Source organism: Salvelinus namaycush, chromosome 33, assembly GCF_016432855.1.
Source record: "Salvelinus namaycush isolate Seneca chromosome 33, SaNama_1.0, whole genome shotgun sequence".
In the NCBI taxonomy this organism is placed as follows: Eukaryota; Metazoa; Chordata; class Actinopteri; order Salmoniformes; family Salmonidae; genus Salvelinus; species Salvelinus namaycush.
In genome coordinates, this window is record NC_052339.1 from 5,439,821 (window position 1) to 5,460,369 (window position 20,549).

At 45.1% G+C, this 20,549-nt stretch overlaps 1 protein-coding gene across 1 annotated transcript in view; it reads right to left on the reverse strand.

Annotated features, from left to right (window-relative positions):
- Positions 1–20,549, reverse strand: part of LOC120028023 (limb region 1 protein homolog) — a 59,659-nt gene that overhangs the window by 15,278 nt on the left and 23,832 nt on the right. Inside the window, exons 6-12 of the mRNA XM_038973143.1 lie at positions 11,171–11,297; positions 10,047–10,115; positions 9,697–9,761; positions 9,148–9,220; positions 2,163–2,249; positions 880–956; positions 323–400 (exon numbers count right to left, since the gene is read on the reverse strand). Of these exons, the coding sequence (XP_038829071.1) occupies positions 323–400; positions 880–956; positions 2,163–2,249; positions 9,148–9,220; positions 9,697–9,761; positions 10,047–10,115; positions 11,171–11,297 (576 nt within the window). The remainder of the gene's footprint in view (positions 1–322; positions 401–879; positions 957–2,162; positions 2,250–9,147; positions 9,221–9,696; positions 9,762–10,046; positions 10,116–11,170; positions 11,298–20,549) is intronic.

The window sequence follows — 20,549 nt, forward strand, 5'->3', positions numbered from 1 at the left end:
TTCATCTGCATGCCGCTGTGAAATGACTTTCAATGAGCAGCAGCACGACAAAAAAGGCATCCAGGCCAGCTCTGCTATGATAAACATCTGGCCCTGAGCTTTCTTTCCTTTCTTCCCAACATGCACCTGAGCATATCCGGAATTTGATTTATGTCCCCGACGACTGCCAAGCACCTTCGCAGCGGTCTAGTTCAGTAGCTGCCTCGCTCCGGATTTACCTGTGTGTGCGTGTGTTAGGGCTTGTATAAGAAAAAACGGCCTCCGATGTGAATCTGTTCATAAGGGGAACAGGAAGTAAGTCTCTCTCGCCATTATAGCCTACCTCTGATCCCTTTGGCATGGCAGTCTCATCCACCAGCAGATAGAGGATATTCAGCGCCACCAGTAGGACTGAGATGGTCTAGACAGGAGGAGGAGGAGAGTTGAGAAACAGAGGGATTTAGCTAAAAAGATTAAGTCAAAGACCAGACAGAACTAATCATCGGTTTGTTTGTCTGTACTCTGCAAAGTGTGTATTCTGTAAGCAGTGCCACACTGCTGCTGTACAACAGGAGCATGTTAAAGAGGCAGACTACTCTACATGGGGGATTCAATCGAAAGCCCAGCTGCTTCAGCGGTGTGACTATTTAGCGGAGCCTTTTCTTTAACACGGCCGGGCAAACGATAGGGTGCCATAGGGCTCTGGTCAAAAGGAGTGCACTACATAGGGAATAGGGTGCCATTAGAGATTGCAAACTAAGTTGACCAGGGACAACTCCCCAGCAGCCACCAAGGCTTTATGCTTCATATGCCATTGGGAAACAGGGGGTGGTTGGTTGGGGGGGGGGGGGGGCTTTCGTGGGAGTGACTGGCTGCAGTACTATCAATCTGAATACTCACCGTCCCTGTGAGTAGTATTAACATCACAATGGGGTAGAGCAGGTTCTTTTCCCATGCAGACGCTTTCTTCCTCCTCTCTAGGGGAGGGAAGAAGGAAAGGTAGGAGAGAGCGAGGATGAGAAAGAAAGACAAAGAAAGAGATGGGGAGAGAGGTCAGAGTTGGGAAACCACCACATTCATTGAGTTCGGGATTCTAAACATTTGGGCAAATACGACCAATACCTCAAATCAATCAAGAGTGAATCACTTACGATATTAAAGACTGTTTTCCTAAACTGTTTCATAAATATATCAAAAAGTGAATAGTGAAACCTCATGGCTTCAGGGTTTATTTATAGAGTTATTACAACTTGGTTTGGTAAAACATATCGTGAGTGTGGGCTCCAACATTATCTGCTCTCTCATCAGGGCCCAGAAGGTAAGTCTTCCTCTTTAATTAGTCTATCTTCGCTATATAGAAACAGTGACGGAGTACAGATGAAACAGAAAGCTGAGATTGAAATGAACAACTTGATTTATAGGTCTACCTGTTAAAGGAGGACAGACCGTGCCGCTACCAATCTGCCTTCTTGTTCTGACACAAATAGATGGTTGCAGAGAATAGGTCTCTATCTTTTAATCGTTCCACACATTGAGAATCTGCCTTATAATAGTATTATGTCAGCATTGATAGCTGCTGAAGACTGACAGAAGAGTACACAACAGCATGGGCCAAGGACAGTAAAGGACATGTGATGTAATGTCCTTTCTGAAATCCCTTTATAACACTGTGGTCCAGTGTCCTTACGACTAGCTTGACTGACTTGCCCTCTATCCTTCTCTCTCACCCCCCCCTCCATCGCTCTCCCTCCCCTTGTGCTAGGCTGGGCGGCCTGTGACGTTTGCCAAGGCTCACTCTATATGCACCCTCCTGCTAAATTAATGACATCACTAAAAGGCTGGGCACAATATAAAGTTTGCATCTTGTCCAATATCCTAAGTGCCTTTTGTGGCCTCATCTCCCCCTCCCAACCCCCAAAACCCTTGGCGCGCACCCATTGTACCTCATTTATAATATCCTAAAAAGGATGGAAAATAATAATTATCGGGCAGAAATGCTTTGGGACGTGTCCAAATTAAGAAATAAGACCGAGGGGAAAAAGAAAGGCTCGCTGGCTCTCAGCAATATCTGAAAAGCCTACCTCTTTGCATACGTTTCAATGGGAAATTCAAAGTCCCGAAAGACGGCATCTGTCCATACATATTATAATTCGAGAAAGCATAATGCGGCACCAACAACTCACCCAGTTTATTCCTCTGATCTCGGACGACGTCCAATTCTTTGTTGAGTCGATGAGCTCCTCCTTGGGAATGAGAGTGAGATGTCGACCCTGCGGACAAGAGGGGCGGGGGGGGGGGGGGGACATCAAATAAGGGTCTCAGGAATGTCATTTTATCAAGCTTTTAACTTATCTTTACACTTCACTCAATCACTCACGCGCCACATAGTCATTGTGATTCGACTGCCAAATATCTGAAAAGGTATATTTGTTAATTCTGTAAAAACAGGGAGGCTAGACACAGTTCGATTAGCTACACATGATTAATGTTCAACAATAATTAATAGTCATGGCAAGAAGTCTCCCTTTAACAGTTAAATAAAGCATTTTCAGTCACTGCTCACGTAAGTGCAGTTCTTTATCCAGAAAGGTTGCACTAAAGCTTCTATTAAAAAGCATGACTATTTCATCTCTGTATTTTCTACTCTCAACCTTTATGGCATTTCTCCTATTTTATTAAGAACTCCCATCTGAACGGGTAATCCTGCTTTGTACATAACAATGTGGTCTCTCAAACACGTAAAAATAATCTCCTGTGTCAATGCTGTCTAGCGAGCGAACGGGTGCATGCTCCAACTGGTCCCGGGGCTAGGGAGAAGACAGCGAGGGATTCTCCAGGAAAACCACAAGGGCAGCTCATTTAAGGCTAATTGATCTGTTTTACTCTGTTTTCCTTCCAGCCTTGACGTACAGGTTGGAGCCCTCAAAGCCAAGTGGAAGAGTATCCATTTGCATCCCCTGGGGTGATTGGCAGATCAAGACCAATTAGTTCAGTGTTACACTGTTACTAGCGTGCAATAAAAAGATGATCTTTCATCTTTGTTACAGGGGTGAAGAACCAATCACTTTGATCAAATATTTTTCCCCCCAACTATTATGACACACCCTGTCTGGATGGGCTTTGGGATACAACGAGAAAGGGAAAAAAGGATAGAGTAAGTGGAGGGGGAAAAAAACAGAGTGGATCCTGTCTGTGCCCTGCCTAATACCTGTCCTAGGAACGCAGTTGGGGAAACTTTGAACCCTCAAACCAAATGCAGTCACAATGCAACAGGAAATGTCACGAGCAGTTCAACAGGACGTGATTTGAGAATTGAGTCGGACCCAACATCGAGTCCTGAGGGGCACCGTGACTGTTCAGCCACAAGACATCTCATCTATCTGGAGAACGTATGCAAAACAAAATCCTCAGCCATCACCTTATCACAGTAATCCTATTATTACACCGACTCCAAATCAATTTCAAGCCAGGTCGCAGTTGTAAATGAGAACTTGTTCTCAACTGGCCTACCTGGTTAAATAAAAGTGAAATAAAACAAATATTTTAAAAGAAGTTCCAACTAGCCATGACTATTATTAGGAACATCAAATTATCTGACCACCAACCAAGAACAAAATCATTACATGATAAAAAAAAACAATGCAGACGATAAAGGAAAAGTGAATAATAGCATTTTAAGACGTGACATCCTTCAAGCAAGATATATTAAGGTACTGGCAGCAGAGGAGACAGCAGTCCCCCAAAAAAGTTCCAGAGTTCCTGCACGTACCGACGCTGCCACTGCTGCCGAAAATAATGAAACTTCTCCTCTCCAACCTTCACCATTAGTTTAGCGATTACGTCACCTAGCATTATGCTAAGCAGCATGCGGAGGCGACGGACGGAGGCGTTGGCAAGGTCATCGTGCCGCATAGCATCTGGACCAGAGCACGCTGCTGCTGCCGCGAAACACACAGAGGGAACCAGAGGGGCTAGCGAGCCTCAACTAAGACAGCAGCTTAGCTCATGTCTGCGCTGCATCCCAAATGGCACCCTATTCCCTATATAGTGCACTTCTTTCGTCCAGAGCCCTATGGGGTGCTTTTGGACACAACCGTGGACTGGAGCTGGAATACTGGACTAGCTCTGGTGCAAGGCCTTCACATTAGCATAGGGCCATTGTTACGTTGTCCTCTCGCCTAATTAGCTGCTGCGTCCGAAGATGTAGCATAAGGTTCAAAATCGAAACCATTCTTGTCACTCACTATAGAACGCCGTAAACTACATAGGCATTGACACTTTTCAGAAAAGGCCAGAAGTATAGGGGGGGGGGGGGGGGAAGTCAAAAGAGGGATAATTGGATATCTTAATCCATTATCAAGACATTTTGTGACATTGGATAATATCATATGTAGCCTAACTTTGCATAATCCATTATCTAAAATGACCAACACACTTAATTTATCTCAATGCACCAAACTGCAGTAACTTAACGAACAACACGTCCCAATATCTCCTTTCTCCTGAAGTGTGCATTTGTTCGCTCCTTCCCACAAATCTAAAATGATTGGATTGGTGGAGGCATGGGCTAAATGTTTCGGCCATATTTCTTATACCAGTCATTTCCTTTCAGTCAAGGGATGTGAACAAGTGCATACTTTGGGAGGAAGGAGAGATAACTGGGACATAGCTAGACTCTCTCAATAAAATAGGCTACAGCATAGCAAACAAACAGGGACACCTGGTGGAGGGGGCTCAGGACACATCATTTTGTCAGGCCAATGTAAAACTATGCATAATGTCAATTCTCCTGACACGAATTACATATGCAGATAAATTATGCAACACTGTGCATTTCAAAAGGACAAGCTTGCTCCCCATCACTGGCTAGGGTAGCCAGATCTGATATTGTAATGAGCGTGTCACTGCGTGTCTCCTTGCGGTTCATATGGTCCTATCAAACCTCTCGCAGAGTAAACACACACACACACACACGGCCACTCAGCCGGAATAACCCACCGCTCCTGCTCATCTAAAGCAAACAACCAAATCCTAAATGCTATTTGGGATGTAATTGCACAGAGAAGAGATGCAAACTCAAAACCCCGAAGAGTAAATATAGATCAATCCAATCCATTGATCGGTAGATAATCCAAAACAGCAAACATAAACAAAGTGTAATGAGACAGGTCTAATCTACGGCCGGGCAGGCGAGGGATGCAGAGGACACAAGCCAAGCGAGGAGGACATTGGGCGCTTGTGGAGTGTGTCCTGTGAACTATCCCTGAACCTCTTCCTCCTTCTCCCCTTCTCGAAAAGATCAGAGGAAACCTCACCCGCCACTCATACCCTTAAGAGTTACACCCAAGTGTGTGTGTGTGGTGAACAAAAAAAATAACATTCCTGGGATTCCCGATAAGGCGACACGGATCTCGCTACTTAGCGTCTGAGCGAGAGCTCTTCTCCCAGCTGCTTAGCTCTCGCTCTCTCCACCACGGGAGAGCGGTGGAGTCGGGCCGCGCCGCCCCGGTGGACTGGAGAAGTCGTGGAGTGGGGTTATTGTGTTCCAACTCACGGCGACATCAAACCCTCGTCCCGGTGATAAGGAACAGATTACACTTATTTTATCAGGTGTTCAAAGCACCAGCGTTTGGCATAAGCCCTAGGAAACCAAACAGCTAAATAGCAGGCCTATTGAGAGGAGCAACCGGCGTAGCGTTTGACAACAGCGCTATCAGCACAAGCAATCTTCCGTACCTCCCTGGTTTGTAAAGACACTCATCCTCTTTATTTACTTGCATCTGTACACTTGGTTGCGTGCCTCACTTGATATTAAAGTACGTTTGGCGGGCGCCCCAAATACTTCCTGCTTTGTGGGATTCTTCAACACTAAAAGAAGGAATTTGGGAACAGTGGCCGTAGGTAGATAAAAAGCAACGCAGGTTGACAAATAGTGTATTTTGCAAGTAAAACATTTTAGCGGCCCTCTTGACAGCAAATAACATTTCTTTTTTGTTTTTCGTTCATTTCCTTTTTACCATGGGGAGTAGAGAAGATTTGCAGTTGTAAAACAATAATGCTGCACATCTACACATTTTGACATGGAGTGGAGAGAAAAATGTGCAATTTTACAGCTTATTTCCTGCAGTTCTACACATTTGATGGAGAGAAATGTTTGCAGTTTCTAGCATGATATCTGAGTGACTAACGAAATCAATGATAACCGTGTCGGTAATGTAAGTTTAGATAGCTGGCTGCTAGACTAACTTACCAATCGAAAAATGTTTAGCTGACATGGGCTAATCTTTTTGTTTTTTTTTTGTTGAATTTTACCCCCTTTTTCTCCCCAATTTCGTGGTATCCAATTGTTAGTAGTTACTATCTTGTCTCATCGCTACAACTCCCGTACGGGCTCGGGAGAGACGAAGGTCGAAAGCCATGCGTCCTCCGAAACACAACCCAACCACTGCTTCTTAACACAGCGCGCATCCAACCCGGAAGCCAGCCGCACCAATGTGTCGGAGGAAACACCGTGCACCTGGCGACCTTGGTTAGCGTGCACTGCTCCCGGCCCGCCACAGGAGTCGCTGGTGCGCGATGAGACAAGGATATCCCTATCGGCCAAACCCTCCCTAACCCGGACGATGCTAGGCCAATTGTGCGTCGCCCCACGGACCTCCCGGTCGCGGCCGGCTGCGACAGAGCCTGGGGGCGAACCCAGAGTCTCTGGTGGCACAGCTAGCCCTGCGATGCAGTGCCCTAGACCACTGCGCCACCCGGGAGGCCTATGACATGGGCTAATTGAGTGAATGTCAGTGACTGACATAACAAGAGAAAAACTGCTGATGCACAACCATATTTCTAAATGGCACCTTGTGTTCTCTACTATTCTAACTCTCAACAATATTATTTGGGGGGGGGGGGGTCTTTGGAAATTGATCCCGGGCCTGCAAAAAAGGGGGGCCGCCACCAGTTTCCCATCCCTGGCCTAGTTAGTAGTAGTCTATCAACATGTTTCACCAACATCTACTACACCACCATCAGAAATAAATACATTCTGCGTCCCAAATGGCACCCTATTCCCTACACAGTGCACTGTTTTTGACCAGAGCCCTATGTGCCATTTGAGACACAGCTATTCTCCAAGACCATTTCAATTCCCTCCTAATGAGGGGCCTGTCATTACTAGTCTGGGGCCAGAGATCAAATGAGGAAATCGCCTGGCCAGTAGTGCCAGTGGAAGGCAGTGTGCCGTGTTCTTAAATTGACTCTAAAACTCTCCACCAATGTAATTTATGGTCTCTGACAATGGCAGCTGCAGCTTGTCCTTTAGAAAAAGTGAGAGAGAGAGCGAGGGAAAGAAAGCAAGCGAGGGAAAGAAAGAGAAAGAGAGCGAGAGAGAGAAAAAGCGAGAGAAAGAGAGGGGGAGAGAGAGGACAGGGAAAGAGAGAGTTGTTGGGGGAAGAGAGGGGACGAGAGAGAGAAGGGAGCAAATGAGAACGAGAAAAAGAGGGGTGGAGTGAGGAAGCTGATTTGTCAATGCTAATTGGTTCCAGTGCAGGAGCGCTCCATCCCGACCCAATGGCGAACGTGCATAGACGACAGGACATCAGCTTTAGCCCTATCCACTGAGTTTTAAAACTATAGCGTGCGATATGGTTCAATGTGCCAATAAATGCCAAATTGCCGGCGTCTTGAAGTTAAGTTTTGCTAACGACCATACAAAAAAAGAGTAATGGAGAGCAACGTACAATATGGCGAACTGAGCAAAAACTAGGAATTTGTGGTAAGTGCATGGGGGCCGCCATCTTTATGCACCTCTGCTATTGTGCAGTCATCTCCTTGTAATGTGCCAACACATTTCCTGGTCTGTGTCCGAAATGGCACTCTATTCCCTATAGCCGATAGTGCATTACCATAGGGCTCTGGTTAGGGCTGGCACAATTACCGTATAACAGACAGTCATGGGGGGGGACCAACAGCTGACTGAAGATAGGATGGCCGGGCATTCGTGTGGTTGAGTCCCTTTCTGCGGTAACATGGAATCTTAACAACGTGATGAAACTTTATTGCTCCTTGCTAAAACAAACACTGGCGTTGTAGCAAACAAGTCTTTGGTTGCCTAGGCAATGCACCCCACCCTGTAGCAGTAGCACCCATAGAAGTAGAATGAATAGAACAGGCTTGGAACCTCTAACACTGGTAATTTGAAAGGTAAACTCATAGTCTCAGTCGGTACTAAAATAGAACATCTCGGCCCTGCCCCCGTGAGGAAAACAACTTGTGGTTACCTTGGTTACCCCATTGGCTCACAGCAAAATCTCAACCTTTTTCAAATTTTGTTGTCGTCTGCTTGTTTTAATCAACAGAGAAGGTTTTTCTGGATCAAAAAGAGGGATAGATGGTTGTCCTGTTGGGGTCGGGTAATGGGCGTGTATTGCCATTGTGTTCTTATGCTCAAACAGTATAACAAAACCAATTTGGCCCCCAATCGGGTCCTCTGGGCATGTGCCCTGCGTGCCCCGTCAGTAATCCATCCATGCCAAAAACACTCCTAAATTCTTATTTTTTCCTCTCCTTGACTGTCTAGCTTGCATTTATTAGGTTTTGTAGTTCTCAAAGATTATATTATAAAAAATATATAGGTAAAGGGGCGGCAGGTAGCCTAGTGGTTAGTGTGTTGGGCCAGTAACCAAAGGTTGCTGGATCGAATCCCCGAGCTGACAAGTCGTCGTTCTGCCCCTGAACATGGCAGTTAACCCACTGTTCCCCAGTAGGCAGTCATGGTAAGTAAGAATTTGATCTTACCTGACTAAAGGTTAAATAAAAATGTTAAAGTATCTGTTTTACATACTTTCAGTATGGTTTTAGTCATTTAAGGTCACACTGAAAGCCTTTTCCAAACCGGAAAATGTATTTTAAAAAGATTTGGGTGTGCAGCGGCGGTGCGCATTCTAAATGCATATAGGGGAAACACTGAACTTCTATTCATTCCATTTCTATGGCAGCACATGTAGTCAGGAGCTGAGAAGAGAAAATGTGTCTCTTAATTAAAAATGTGTCGTTTTCGCTATTCAAACGGTCATTACAGTGAATGTTGTCATTTGGCTGCCTCACAGCCCTAGCTCTGGTCAAAAGTAGTGCACTAAGTAGGGTGCACATTTGGGCGAGGATCTACTGACAACGTACCGTTCAATCTCCTCTGAAGGGCTTCCTCTTGCAAAGTAACGCAGTAAATCTGCTCATCCAGGTCCTCCAGGATCTGAGGGGACAAAATGGGTTATAATAAGATCCGAAGTGGGGCCAGAGAGTAACAGATGGGTGGATGAGTTGGTGACATGTTTGTAGTCCTCGTGTCCACAAGTCGCGCATGTTAATAGCAAAAATGACCCATTTCAGAGTCAGACAGAGGAAAGCCAGAAGTCCATGTCGGCCAAACGTATAAAGTCACTAAAATATTTACAGTACACATAAATACATGTAGCAATGTGTTCCCAAAAATCTGAAGTAGCCAGCGTAATGAAAAAAAGGAGCCAGGTAGTGGAGGGGCATGCTCCCCCAAAAACATTTGTGCACTTTAAAATTGAATGTGGCATCTGCTGTACTGCAATTTGTTAAAGTCAATTAGGTAGCCAGTCATATGAGGGTTAGTATGCCAGCTATTTGGCTGGCATCTGGCGCTTATAAAACACAATGAAGGCGTTTGAGGTAGAGCATGGAATGGAAGTTAGTACTCACGGTTGGTTTGACTAGTAACTGGCCCATGACTGTGAACATCCTGGACAGGCCCACAGGAGTACACACTGGGGATGAAGAAGTTACAAGTGGTGAGACACAACCAAAACACTTCCAGCACATTAGGGACCTAGGGATTACTACAGAAATTACCATCTAGTCCAAGCCATATGTTATCCCCCCCCACCCCACACACTTTTTCATAAAAGCATGAAACTTGGTACACTTGTACAGTTTAGGCCCCTATCAAAAGTGTTACTGAACCTGCCGCACATCAATCATCAATTGAGATAATATTCCATTTGCACATATTCCATTGATTATGCTCCTATTGATTCAACAACAATACTCACTCAGGAGGAGCAGTCCCCCCATCAGAGATATACAGGAATAGAGGTATGGTAAGTAGAACTCCCAGAGATCTGAAGGAAAAGGGATGAAATGTTAGTCAAAGCTGAACAAATACAGTGCCAGTCAAAAGTTCGGACACACCTACCCATTCAAGGGTTTTTCTTTATTTTTACTATTTTCTACATTGTATAATAGTGAAGACATCAACATTATGAAATAACACATACGGAATCATGCAGAAACCAAAAAATGTGTTAAACAAATCAAAATATATTTTAGATTCTTCCAAGTAGCCACCTTTGCCGTGATGACAGCTTTGCACACTCTTGGCATTCTCTCAACCACCTCCACCTGGAATGCTTTTCGAACAGTCTTGAAGGAGTGCCACATATGCTGAGCACTTGTTGGCTGCTTTTCCTTCACTTTGCGGTCCAACTCATACCAAACCATCTCATTTGGGTTGAGGTTGGGTGAAAGTTCTTGTCATTTTCCAGATTGACTGACCTTCATGTCTTAAAGTAATGATGGACTGTCATTTTTCTTTGCTTATTTGAGCTGTTCTTGTCATTTTACCAAATAGGGCTCTTCTGTATATCACCCCTACCTTGTCACAACACAACTGATTGGCTTAAACATTAAGAAGGAAAATTCCACAAATTAACTTTTAACAAGGCACACCTGTTAATTGAAATGTATTCCAGGTGACTACCTCATGAAGCTGGTTAAGAGAAAGCCAAGAGTGTACAAAGCTGTCATCAAGGCAAAGGGTGGCTACTATATTTTATATTTGGAATCTCAAATATAAAATATATTTTGATTTGTTTAACACTTTTGGTTAGTACATAATTCCATGTGTTATTTCACAGTTTTGATGTCTTCACTATTATTATACAAAGTAGAAAATTGTCAAAATAAAGAAAAACCCTTGAATAATTAGCTGTGTCCAAACTTTTGATTGGTACAGTACATCAAACCACACAGCTAGAAACAGAGGTAGGGTCCCAAATGGCACCATTCCCTATATAGTCCACTACTTTTGACCAGGGCCCATAGAGCTCTGGTCAAATTTAGTGCACTAAATAGGGAATAGTGTGCCATTTGTGACACAAAATCCCCATAGCCTTACCATAGAGTGACTCCATACTGGCTGCGTCATTGTCGATGAGCGCGGACGCCACCCAGACTATTCCTAGGATGAGCAGTCCGAGGAGGAAGAGCATCACAAAGGTCTCTAGAACCCGTGACTTAATGCCCTGCGAGAAAACACACACAGATGGAGGAGAGAGAAGTGATGAACAAAAACAGCCATGTTACTGTTTTTATTCATACAAAGCTGTGATTTTTGCCAAGTTCTCCTAAGGCTATTCACACTGCCTAGGAATTGAGTGAGGCAAGGAAGGGACAGCAAAACAAGCTCATTCTAAAAAATGACCCATCAGTTGAATGTATCACTTGGGCCCAGTTCCAAATGGCCAGAGCCCATGACCAGAGTCCTATGTTAAACAAGTAGGTAGCCCTGCGCGAGCCAGAAAGACTCGTCCTGCCCTATGGGCCAATCTCTTGTTTCTGTAGCGTGCGACAGATTGGTACCCCAATCCTTAACGCTGAGTGCCAAGCAGAGAGGCGTTGGGTCCCATTGGTATGACTTGACTGGGGGGTCAAACCCCCAACCCCTGCAATCTCAGGGTGGACACTACCCACAAGGCCACTGAGCTGGTATGGGCCCTGGTCAAAAGCGGTGCACTATTGAATAGTGTGCCATTTGGGATGCAATCTTGGTTCATAGAGTGAAACCATGCAGACACTGCAGTCTCCCCACAACCAGTGTTGCTGCAGCCTCACTACGTTACTTCAAATATCAATGTAGCTACTACAGTGCCTTCTCTATAAAATCACCCAAACTAATGCTGCACTCTAATTGTAAAATGCCATTGCTTTACATTCAGGGAATGTCCCAAATGGCACCATATTCCCTATGTCGTGCACTACTTTTGACCAGGGCTCATAGGTGCCTGATCAAAAGTAGTGACCCATTTAGGGAATAGGGTGCTGTTTAGGACGCATCCCCAGATCCATATTACAGCCCCACGCACAGTTAACTGATCCCAGAGAAGACCATGTTAAAGCACCTTCTACAACAGTATATTAAAAGGGGCCTATCCAGACTCAGAGCCGGGTCCGGTTAAATAAAAAAACAAGTTGAAGTGAAGCCTCGCTCCTGTGTGTAGATTAAGAGCAGGCCTCCCATTACATCTGGGGACGATTAGGGGGCTCTTAACGCGCCCACGGCCCTGCAGCCCAGCGCAGACAGGAGTTGTGGTAATTTGGGTTTTCCGGGTCACAGACTGCTGAGTGGTTAATAAAGTCTTCTCTACCTGTTCACACAAGAGTCCATTTACCCCCCGCGCCGCTAGTGGAGGCGGACAGGCTCTACACGAACGCGAAACAGCGGCTGCCTTCCAAATGGCACCATATTCATTATCTAGTGCACTACAAAGGTAGTGTACTTTAAAGGAGATATGGTGCCATTTGGGACACAACCTCTGTTTTACAACACTGTAGAGGAGATACTGTCTGGCACTATAGGAATAGGCTGCAAAGCATGACTTACACAGGGCTTGTGGGTTAGCCTCAAATTGGGCAGCTATGATCAATTTGTTACTAGGTAAATGGTGATCTGCTAACTGGTGTGTGGAATTTGTTTATAGCCAGGTATATATATGGGGCTGCAGGTAGCCTAGTGGTTAGAGCATTTGGCCAGTAACCGAAAGGTTGCTAGATCAAATCCCTGAGCTGACAAGGTAAAAATATGTCGTTCCGCCCCTGAACAAGGCAGTTAACCCACAGTTCCCCAGTAGGCCGTAATTGTAAGTAAGAATTTGTTCCTAACTGACTAGCCTAGTTAAATAAAGGTTCAATTAAATAAATACGCAGTGATCCTCTGTTCGAAGGTGATCCTCATGTAATGTAACTGCTTTTCAAAAGTCTGAACTCAACACTGAGCCCATCTCACACGCTGAACACTTAGCCTACCAATGATCTCAAACGCCATCGTCACAACCATTTTGATAATCAATCACGTTCTGCAAACACACGGTCTCTCCACACAGACAGTGGAGCTGTTGAATCTAAGCTCGTGTCCCAAATGGCACCGTATTCCCTATATAGTGCACTACGTCAAAAGCAGTGCACAATATAGGGAGCCATTTGGGGGACACATAGACTGTCATATCACTGAAGTATCCCCCCCACATGTAGGCTAGATAGAAGGGACCTGTGTAGAATTTTCTAGCACAGCAGTGGGAGTAGTCTAGAGCGCCCCATTGTGGCCATGTCTGGTACGATCTGCTGCACCTCAGCAGGCAGACCTACTGATTCTCTAAAGTGAGGAAAGGAGTTTTGAATATACTGTACGTAGTCTACGTCCCAAATGGCACCCTAATCTCTATATAGCTCTATGGACCCTGGCAAAAAAGTTGTACACTATTTTGGGAATAGGGTGCCATTTGAGATGAAGACATTCCCTCAGTAGACCTTAGAAAACCTCATATCTAGAGAAGCATCTCATGTGGTATACTGAGGGAATATGTCTTCGTCTCAAATGGCACCCTATTCCCTAAATAGTGCACGGGTCTAAAATGGTTTAATGACAGGCCCTTTATCCTGACCTGCTTACTGAAACCTCTATCCTCCAATGTGTTCAGTTCCTCCCACTGAGTACATAACTACTGTGATGCTGCAGTCTAGCGGCTCACATCAGAGCTGAACTGGCCAATAGGGAGCTCTCAATGCCGAGAGAGATGGAGAGAGGGAGGGAAGGGGAGAGATAGATAGACGGTGGAGGAGAAGAGGAGAGCAGTTGAATGTCTGAACGCATCTCGTCCCCAGAGGTGAGAGGTGAGAGAGGAATGCTTTCAGGGACTTCTGGCACATCCCACACACACACACACTCTTAAGGAGGCTCCGGGATGGATAGAACCTTGCATGGCCTGCTGCAGGAGGCGGCTCCGCTCGGGTGCCTCGGTCCACCTTAACCAGCAGCCTATGCCATGCTGAAGGTGTATTCCCTCTAGGCCAGGCCTCTCAATCATTTATAAGACTCAAATCATTACCCATTCAGATCATTTAGGGCAAAGGCAATGCCTGTCACCTCCCTTAATATTATGTCTGTGGAGTGTCAGACAAAGGTTGACCAAGTGTTGGGAAGCAGAGGGTCTGAATTGCAAGCTTTGAATTAATCACGTATCACATAACATATTCCATTACTTATACCCTGCATTCTCCTTGTTGCTCTTTCATAACAAATTAGCACAATTATTTTCTTAAGTACTGAAGATGGTAAGCACTGCAGACCGTCGCCACAATCATCAAAACGTGGAAAACGTAGTCAAAACTCATTTTAAAAAATAGGCAAGGGAGAGCGCCATGGCATCCAGAGCCGAGCGCCAGCCCGAGCTGAATGTTTCTACTCTTGCCATTCTAAATGTGTACACCACTATTCAGCTTCCCAGATCCTCACACCGCACCGCTGTCGAGCGTGGGGCTAGCTGCCTCCAGGTGCAGCTCCACTAGAAAAGCAGGGAATCAGATACTTCCAAGAAACGTGTGGGTGTGTGTGTGAGGGACACTGCCCTGTGTGAATGAGATGACTGCATCTGAACAACCACAGCGACACATACTCGCAACAACCTACACTTGTGTGTGTGTTCTCACCCAGACCCATCCACAAGAGCCATCCCAAACCACCAGCAACACTGAATTAGAGGTCTAACTACCTTACAGTGGATATACCCTAGTGGACCCGACCACGGCTCTGCATAAAGACTATAGCTTTTAGGTTAAGGGGAAGTTGCTGACTTACAGCATGCCTAAACCAATACATTAACCAGAGGGAAACTTAGCTGATACATTTTATTGTCTCTTTTTTTATTATTTTTTACCGGGTCCGTTTAGTGTTCTTGTAGGAAATCCAGAGGTCAGTTCCGTTCGGATCCAACTTTTTGGACCTGTGAAGACCTCTACATTGAATCACTGGTTGCCCTAATACCAACACTGAATGGCTCAATGCCACCCTCCTACTCTGTAGGATCAGAAACGACATATCTGGGTACTGCTATGTACAGCACAACGGATACATGCATCCCCATGCGCGTCCTTGGGGAAGCATAGCTAGACAGTGTCAGCATCGTCAATGGCACCCTATTCCCTACATAGTGCACTACTTTGACCAGGGCCCAAAAGGAGCGCACATGCAGTGTTTCAACAGTGCTGAATGTCATTGTGCCATGGTGTGCTATTCCCTCCGCATCCCCAGGGCAGAGAAAGAGAGAGGGAAAGAGAGAGAGAGAGAGCATGATGGGAAATGAGATGGGACAGCGAGAGTGAGAAAACGAGGTCTGAGCAAACGAGTGAGGAGAGGGAGAAAACAGAGGAAGGTAAAGAAGGGGCGGGGCAGAGTTGCAGAGAGACAGAGAGAGGGGGACAGGAGAGGAATAGAATAAGGAAGGAGGATAGGGACTATAGTGACGGATAGAATAAAGAATAGCATGGGATGCATGGGAGAGGTTGCGCGCCACAGAGACCCAGACATGGGGTCTCTGTGGCGGGGGGGAGCGCTTCCTTCCCTCCAGCCCCATTCATCTGCAGCAAGTCAGCGCACAGTGGCAGAGATCATCCCACTGCCCATTGCTCCACTCCCCGACAGGAGCGTGTGGGATGGAGGGACAGAGGGATGGGGCCCCAATCCACCACTCCCAGCCAGTCCACTTCTCTGCCTATGCTTGCTAAGGAGACGCCAGATGCAAAGGGCCCTTATTAGCGTACCCTTCAGTCCCGGCCTTCAGCCCCGGCCGTGTCAGAGACAGAAAACAGAGAGGGAGTCGCTGGTCTGGAGGGGACTGGAAAGCTTCCCCGTGTAAAGCTGCGGCAAACTAAACTTCTAAAGACTCGCCCCAACGACACAGCAGTGGGCGCGTGGGAAACCGTTTGCTTCACGTCCGTCTTGTACAGCGAGAGAGGAAAAAACAATGCCGTGAAACTCATACTTCACAAACACTCCCCTTTTTTAGTTTTAAATGTAAAGCCTTTAAATGAACCTGAGCCATTCGCGCCCAAGCTCCCATGGCCAATACATTAGACGTCAGAAAAAGGGATTTACAGGGAGGAAGAGGCTTCAGTATGCTACTTTTGATGTTTTCCTCGAGTTTATTCAAATAAAAATGTATTTGTCACATGCGTCGAATACAACAGACCATACAGTGAAATGCTTACTTACAAACCCTTAACCAACAATGCAGTTAAGAAAAATAAGTGTATAGTAAAAACTAAATAAGTAAAAAAAAAAAAAATTAAAAAAATTAAAGAGCAGCAGTAAAATAACAGAAGCGAGGCTATATACAGGGGGTACCGGTACAGAGTCAGTATGCGGGGGCACAGGTTGGTTGAGGTAATACGTACATGTAGGTAGAATTAGTGACTATGGATAGATAATAAACAGAGTAGCAGCAGCGTAAAAAGAGGGGGGGACAATGCAAATAGTCTGGGTAGACATTTGATTACCTGTTCAGGAGTCTTATGGCTTTGGGGGTAGAAGCTGTTAAGAAGCCTTTTGGACCTAGACTTGGCGCTCCGGTACCGCTTGCTGTGCGGTAGCAGAGAGAAAAGTCTATGACTAGGGTGGCTGGAGCCTTTGACAATTATTAGGGCCTTACTCTGACACCGCCCGGTATAGAGGTCCCCCTACAAGGACTCCATCTTGTTGTCATTACCAAGAGGTGTCAGGCTGATAAGTCCTCAAAGAAGAAATGACCGTCACCTGTGCTAATAAAAATCACACTTTTTGGATGTCGCACACTGCGTTCAGCCAATCAGGTTGCAGCAGTCGGTTGTTTCCCCTGGCTGAACGCGGTGCGCAAGATCAGGAAGCAGCATTGGCCTCTCTAGCATGGTGGTGGAAAATTGTGTTTTATTAAGACACTATGCATATTTTCCCTTTTTTGGAGGCCGGCAGGCCATTAAATCGAGTTAAGGATCCACCCCTTTTTTTCAATTGTCGCCTAAAATGACATACCCAAATCTAACTGCCTGTAGCTCAGGCCCTGAAGCAAGGGTATGCATGTTCTTGGTACCATTTGAAAGGAAACATTTTGAAGTTTGTGGAAATGAATGTAGGATAATATAACACAATAGATCTGGCAAAAGATAATACAAAGTTTAAAAAAACAACATTATTTTGTATTTTTTTTGTACCATCATCGAAATGCAAGAGAAAGGCCATAATGTACTATTACAGCCCAGGTGCAATTTAGATTTTGGCCACTAGATGGCAGCAGTGTAAGTGCAAAGTTTTAGACTGATCCAATGAACCATTGCATTTCTGTTCAAAATGTTGCATCAAGACTGCCCAAATGTGCCTAAATTGTTTTTAATAACTTTTCATGTTCAAAATTGTGCGCTCTCCTCAAACAAAAGCATGGTATTCTTTCACTGTAATAGCTACTGTAAATTGGACAGTGCAGTTAGATTAACAAGAATTTAAGCTTTCTGCCAATATCAGATATGTCTATGGGAAATGTTCTTGTTACTTACAACCTCATGCTAAACACATTAGCCTACGTTAGCTCAACCGTCCCGTGGATGGGAAACCGATCCCGAAGAAGTTTTAAGGATGAAACCAACAAAGTTGCAGCCTGAAATAAGGATGTTTTATGTACGAGCCGGTCACCTGTACAGGTTTCCTTCCTTTCACTCTGTCATTTAGGTTAGTATTGTGGAGTAACTACAATGTTGTTAGTCCATCCTCAGTTGTTTTCTCCTATTACAACCATTAAACTCTGTAATTGTTTTAAAGTCACCATTGGCCTCATGGTGAAATCCCTGAGCGGTTTCCTTCCTCTCCTGCAACCGAGTTAGGAAGGACACCTGTATCTTTGTAGTGACTAGATGTATTGATACACCATCAAAAGTGTAATTAATAACTACACCATGCTCAAAGGGATATTCAAAATCTTTTTATTTTGACCAATCTACCAATAGGTGCCCTTCTCTGCGAGGCATTGGAAAACCTCCCTGGTCTTCGTGGTTGAATTTATGGTTGAATTTATATGAATACATATAAATTGTATGTGTGGGGTACAGAGATGAGGGAGTCATTCAAAAATCATATTAAACAATATTCCTGCACACAAAGTGAGTCCATGCAACTTATTATGTGACTTGTTAAGCACATTTTTACTCCTGAACTTATTTAGGCTTGCCATAACAAAGGGGTTGAATACTTATTGATATTTCAGCTTTTCATGTGTAATTAATTTGTAAAAATGTCAATGAACATAAATCCACTTTGACATTATGCGGTACTGTGTTTGGGCCAATTGGCAAAGAAATTAAATAAAACGCAATATAATCAATTTTTAATTCAGGGTGTAACAACACAATGTGGAATAAGTCAAAGTGTGTGAATACTTTCTGAAGGCACTGTATAGCTGGCTGGATACATTAAAGTCGGACGCAGCTGACAAACTAAGTAAAAGTAATATTAGTGTTATCTGGAGGCCGGTTGGGCTACCTTAAAAAAGGTGCAATATGCAGAAATCGCTCCACCATATCCTGGTTGCAATTAGAATACGTCGCCTAACTTCAATTTATGTGACAAAACAATCAATCACTGTGTAGATAATCATTGTAGCATCTAAACCGCTGTGAAATATATCTTCCATAACAAAAAACACACTGCTCAAAAAAATAAAGGGAACACTTAAACAACACAATGTAACTCCAAGTCAATCACACTTCTGTGAAATCAAACTGTCCACTTAGGAAGCAACACTGATTGACAATAAATTTCACATGCTGTTGTGCAAATGGAATAGACAACAGGTGGAAATTATAGGCAATTAGCAAGACACCCCCAATAAAGGAGTGGTTCTGCAGGTGGTGACCACAGACCACTTCTAAGTTCCTATGCTTCCTGGTTGATGTTTTGGTCACTTTTGAATGCTGGCGGTGCTTTCACTCTAGTGGTAGCATGAGACGGAGTCTACAACCCACACAAGTGGCTCAGGTAGTGCAGCTCATCCAGGATGGCACATCAATGCGAGCTGTGGCAAGAAGGTTTGCTGTGTCTGTCAGCATAGTGTCCAGAGCATGGAGGCGCTACCAGGAGACAGGCCAGTACATCAGGAGACGTGGAGGAGGCCGTAGGAGGGCAACAACCCAGCAGCAGGACCGCTACCTCCGCCTTTGTGCAAGGAGGAGCAGGAGGAGCACTGCCAGAGCCCTGCAAAATGACCTCCAGCAGGCCACAAATGTGCATGTGTCTGCTCAAAAGGTCAGAAACAGACTCCATGAGGGTGGTATGAGGGCCCGACGTCCACAGGTGGGGGTTGTGCTTACAGCCCAACACCGTGCAGGATGTTTGGCATTTGCCAGAGAACACCAAGATTGGCAAATTCGCCACTGGCGCCCTGTGCTCTTCACAGATGAAAGCAGGTTCACACTGAGCACATGTGACAGACGTGACAGAGTCTGGAGACGCCGTGGAGAACGTTCTGCTGCCTGCAACATCCTCAGCATGACCGGTTTGGCGGTGGGTCAGTCATGGTGTGGGGTGGCATTTCTTTGGGGGGGCCGCACAGCCCTCCATGTGCTCGCCAGAGGTAGCCTGACTGCCATTAGGTACCGAGATGAGATCCTCAGACCCCTTGTGAGACCATATGCTGGTGCGGTTGGCCCTGGGTTCCTCCTAATGCAAGACAATGCTAGACCTCATGTGGCTAGAGTGTGTCAGCAGTTCCTGCAAGAGGAAGGCATTGATGCTATGGACTGGCCCGCCCGTTCCCCAGACCTGAATCCAATTGAGCACATCTGGGACATCATGTCTCGCTCCATCCACCAACGCCACGTTGCACCACAGACTGTCCAGGAGTTGGCGGATGCTTTAGTCCAGGTTTGGGAGGAGATCCCTCAGGAGACCATCCGCCACCTCATCAGGAGCATGCCTAGGCGTTGTAGGGAGGTCATACAGGCACGTGGAGGCCACACACACTATTGAGCCTCATTTTGACTTGTTTTAAGGACATTACATCAAAGTTGGATCAGCCTGTAGTGTGGTTTTCCACTTTAATTTTGAGTGTGACTCCAAATCCAGACCTCCATGGGTTGATAAATTTGATTTCCATTGATAATTTTTGTGTGATTGTTGTCAGCACATTCAACTATGTAAAGAAAAAAGTATTTAATAAGAATATTTCATTCATTCAGATCTAGGATGTGTTATTTTAGTGTTCCCTTTATTCTTTTGAGCAGTGTATATTTTCAGCTGGTGTACAAAACCAAACTTAAAAGACTCAAAACGAAACGTAAGAACAGGAAGCATAGAAACAGCGCACAAAGAACAGATCTACCGCTTCTTAGACATGCTTTCAATGAGAAAGACAGATCTATAACTCACATTTCTATGCGGATTTGGTCGGGTCACCCAAAAAGTTACACATGCTTTAAATCGT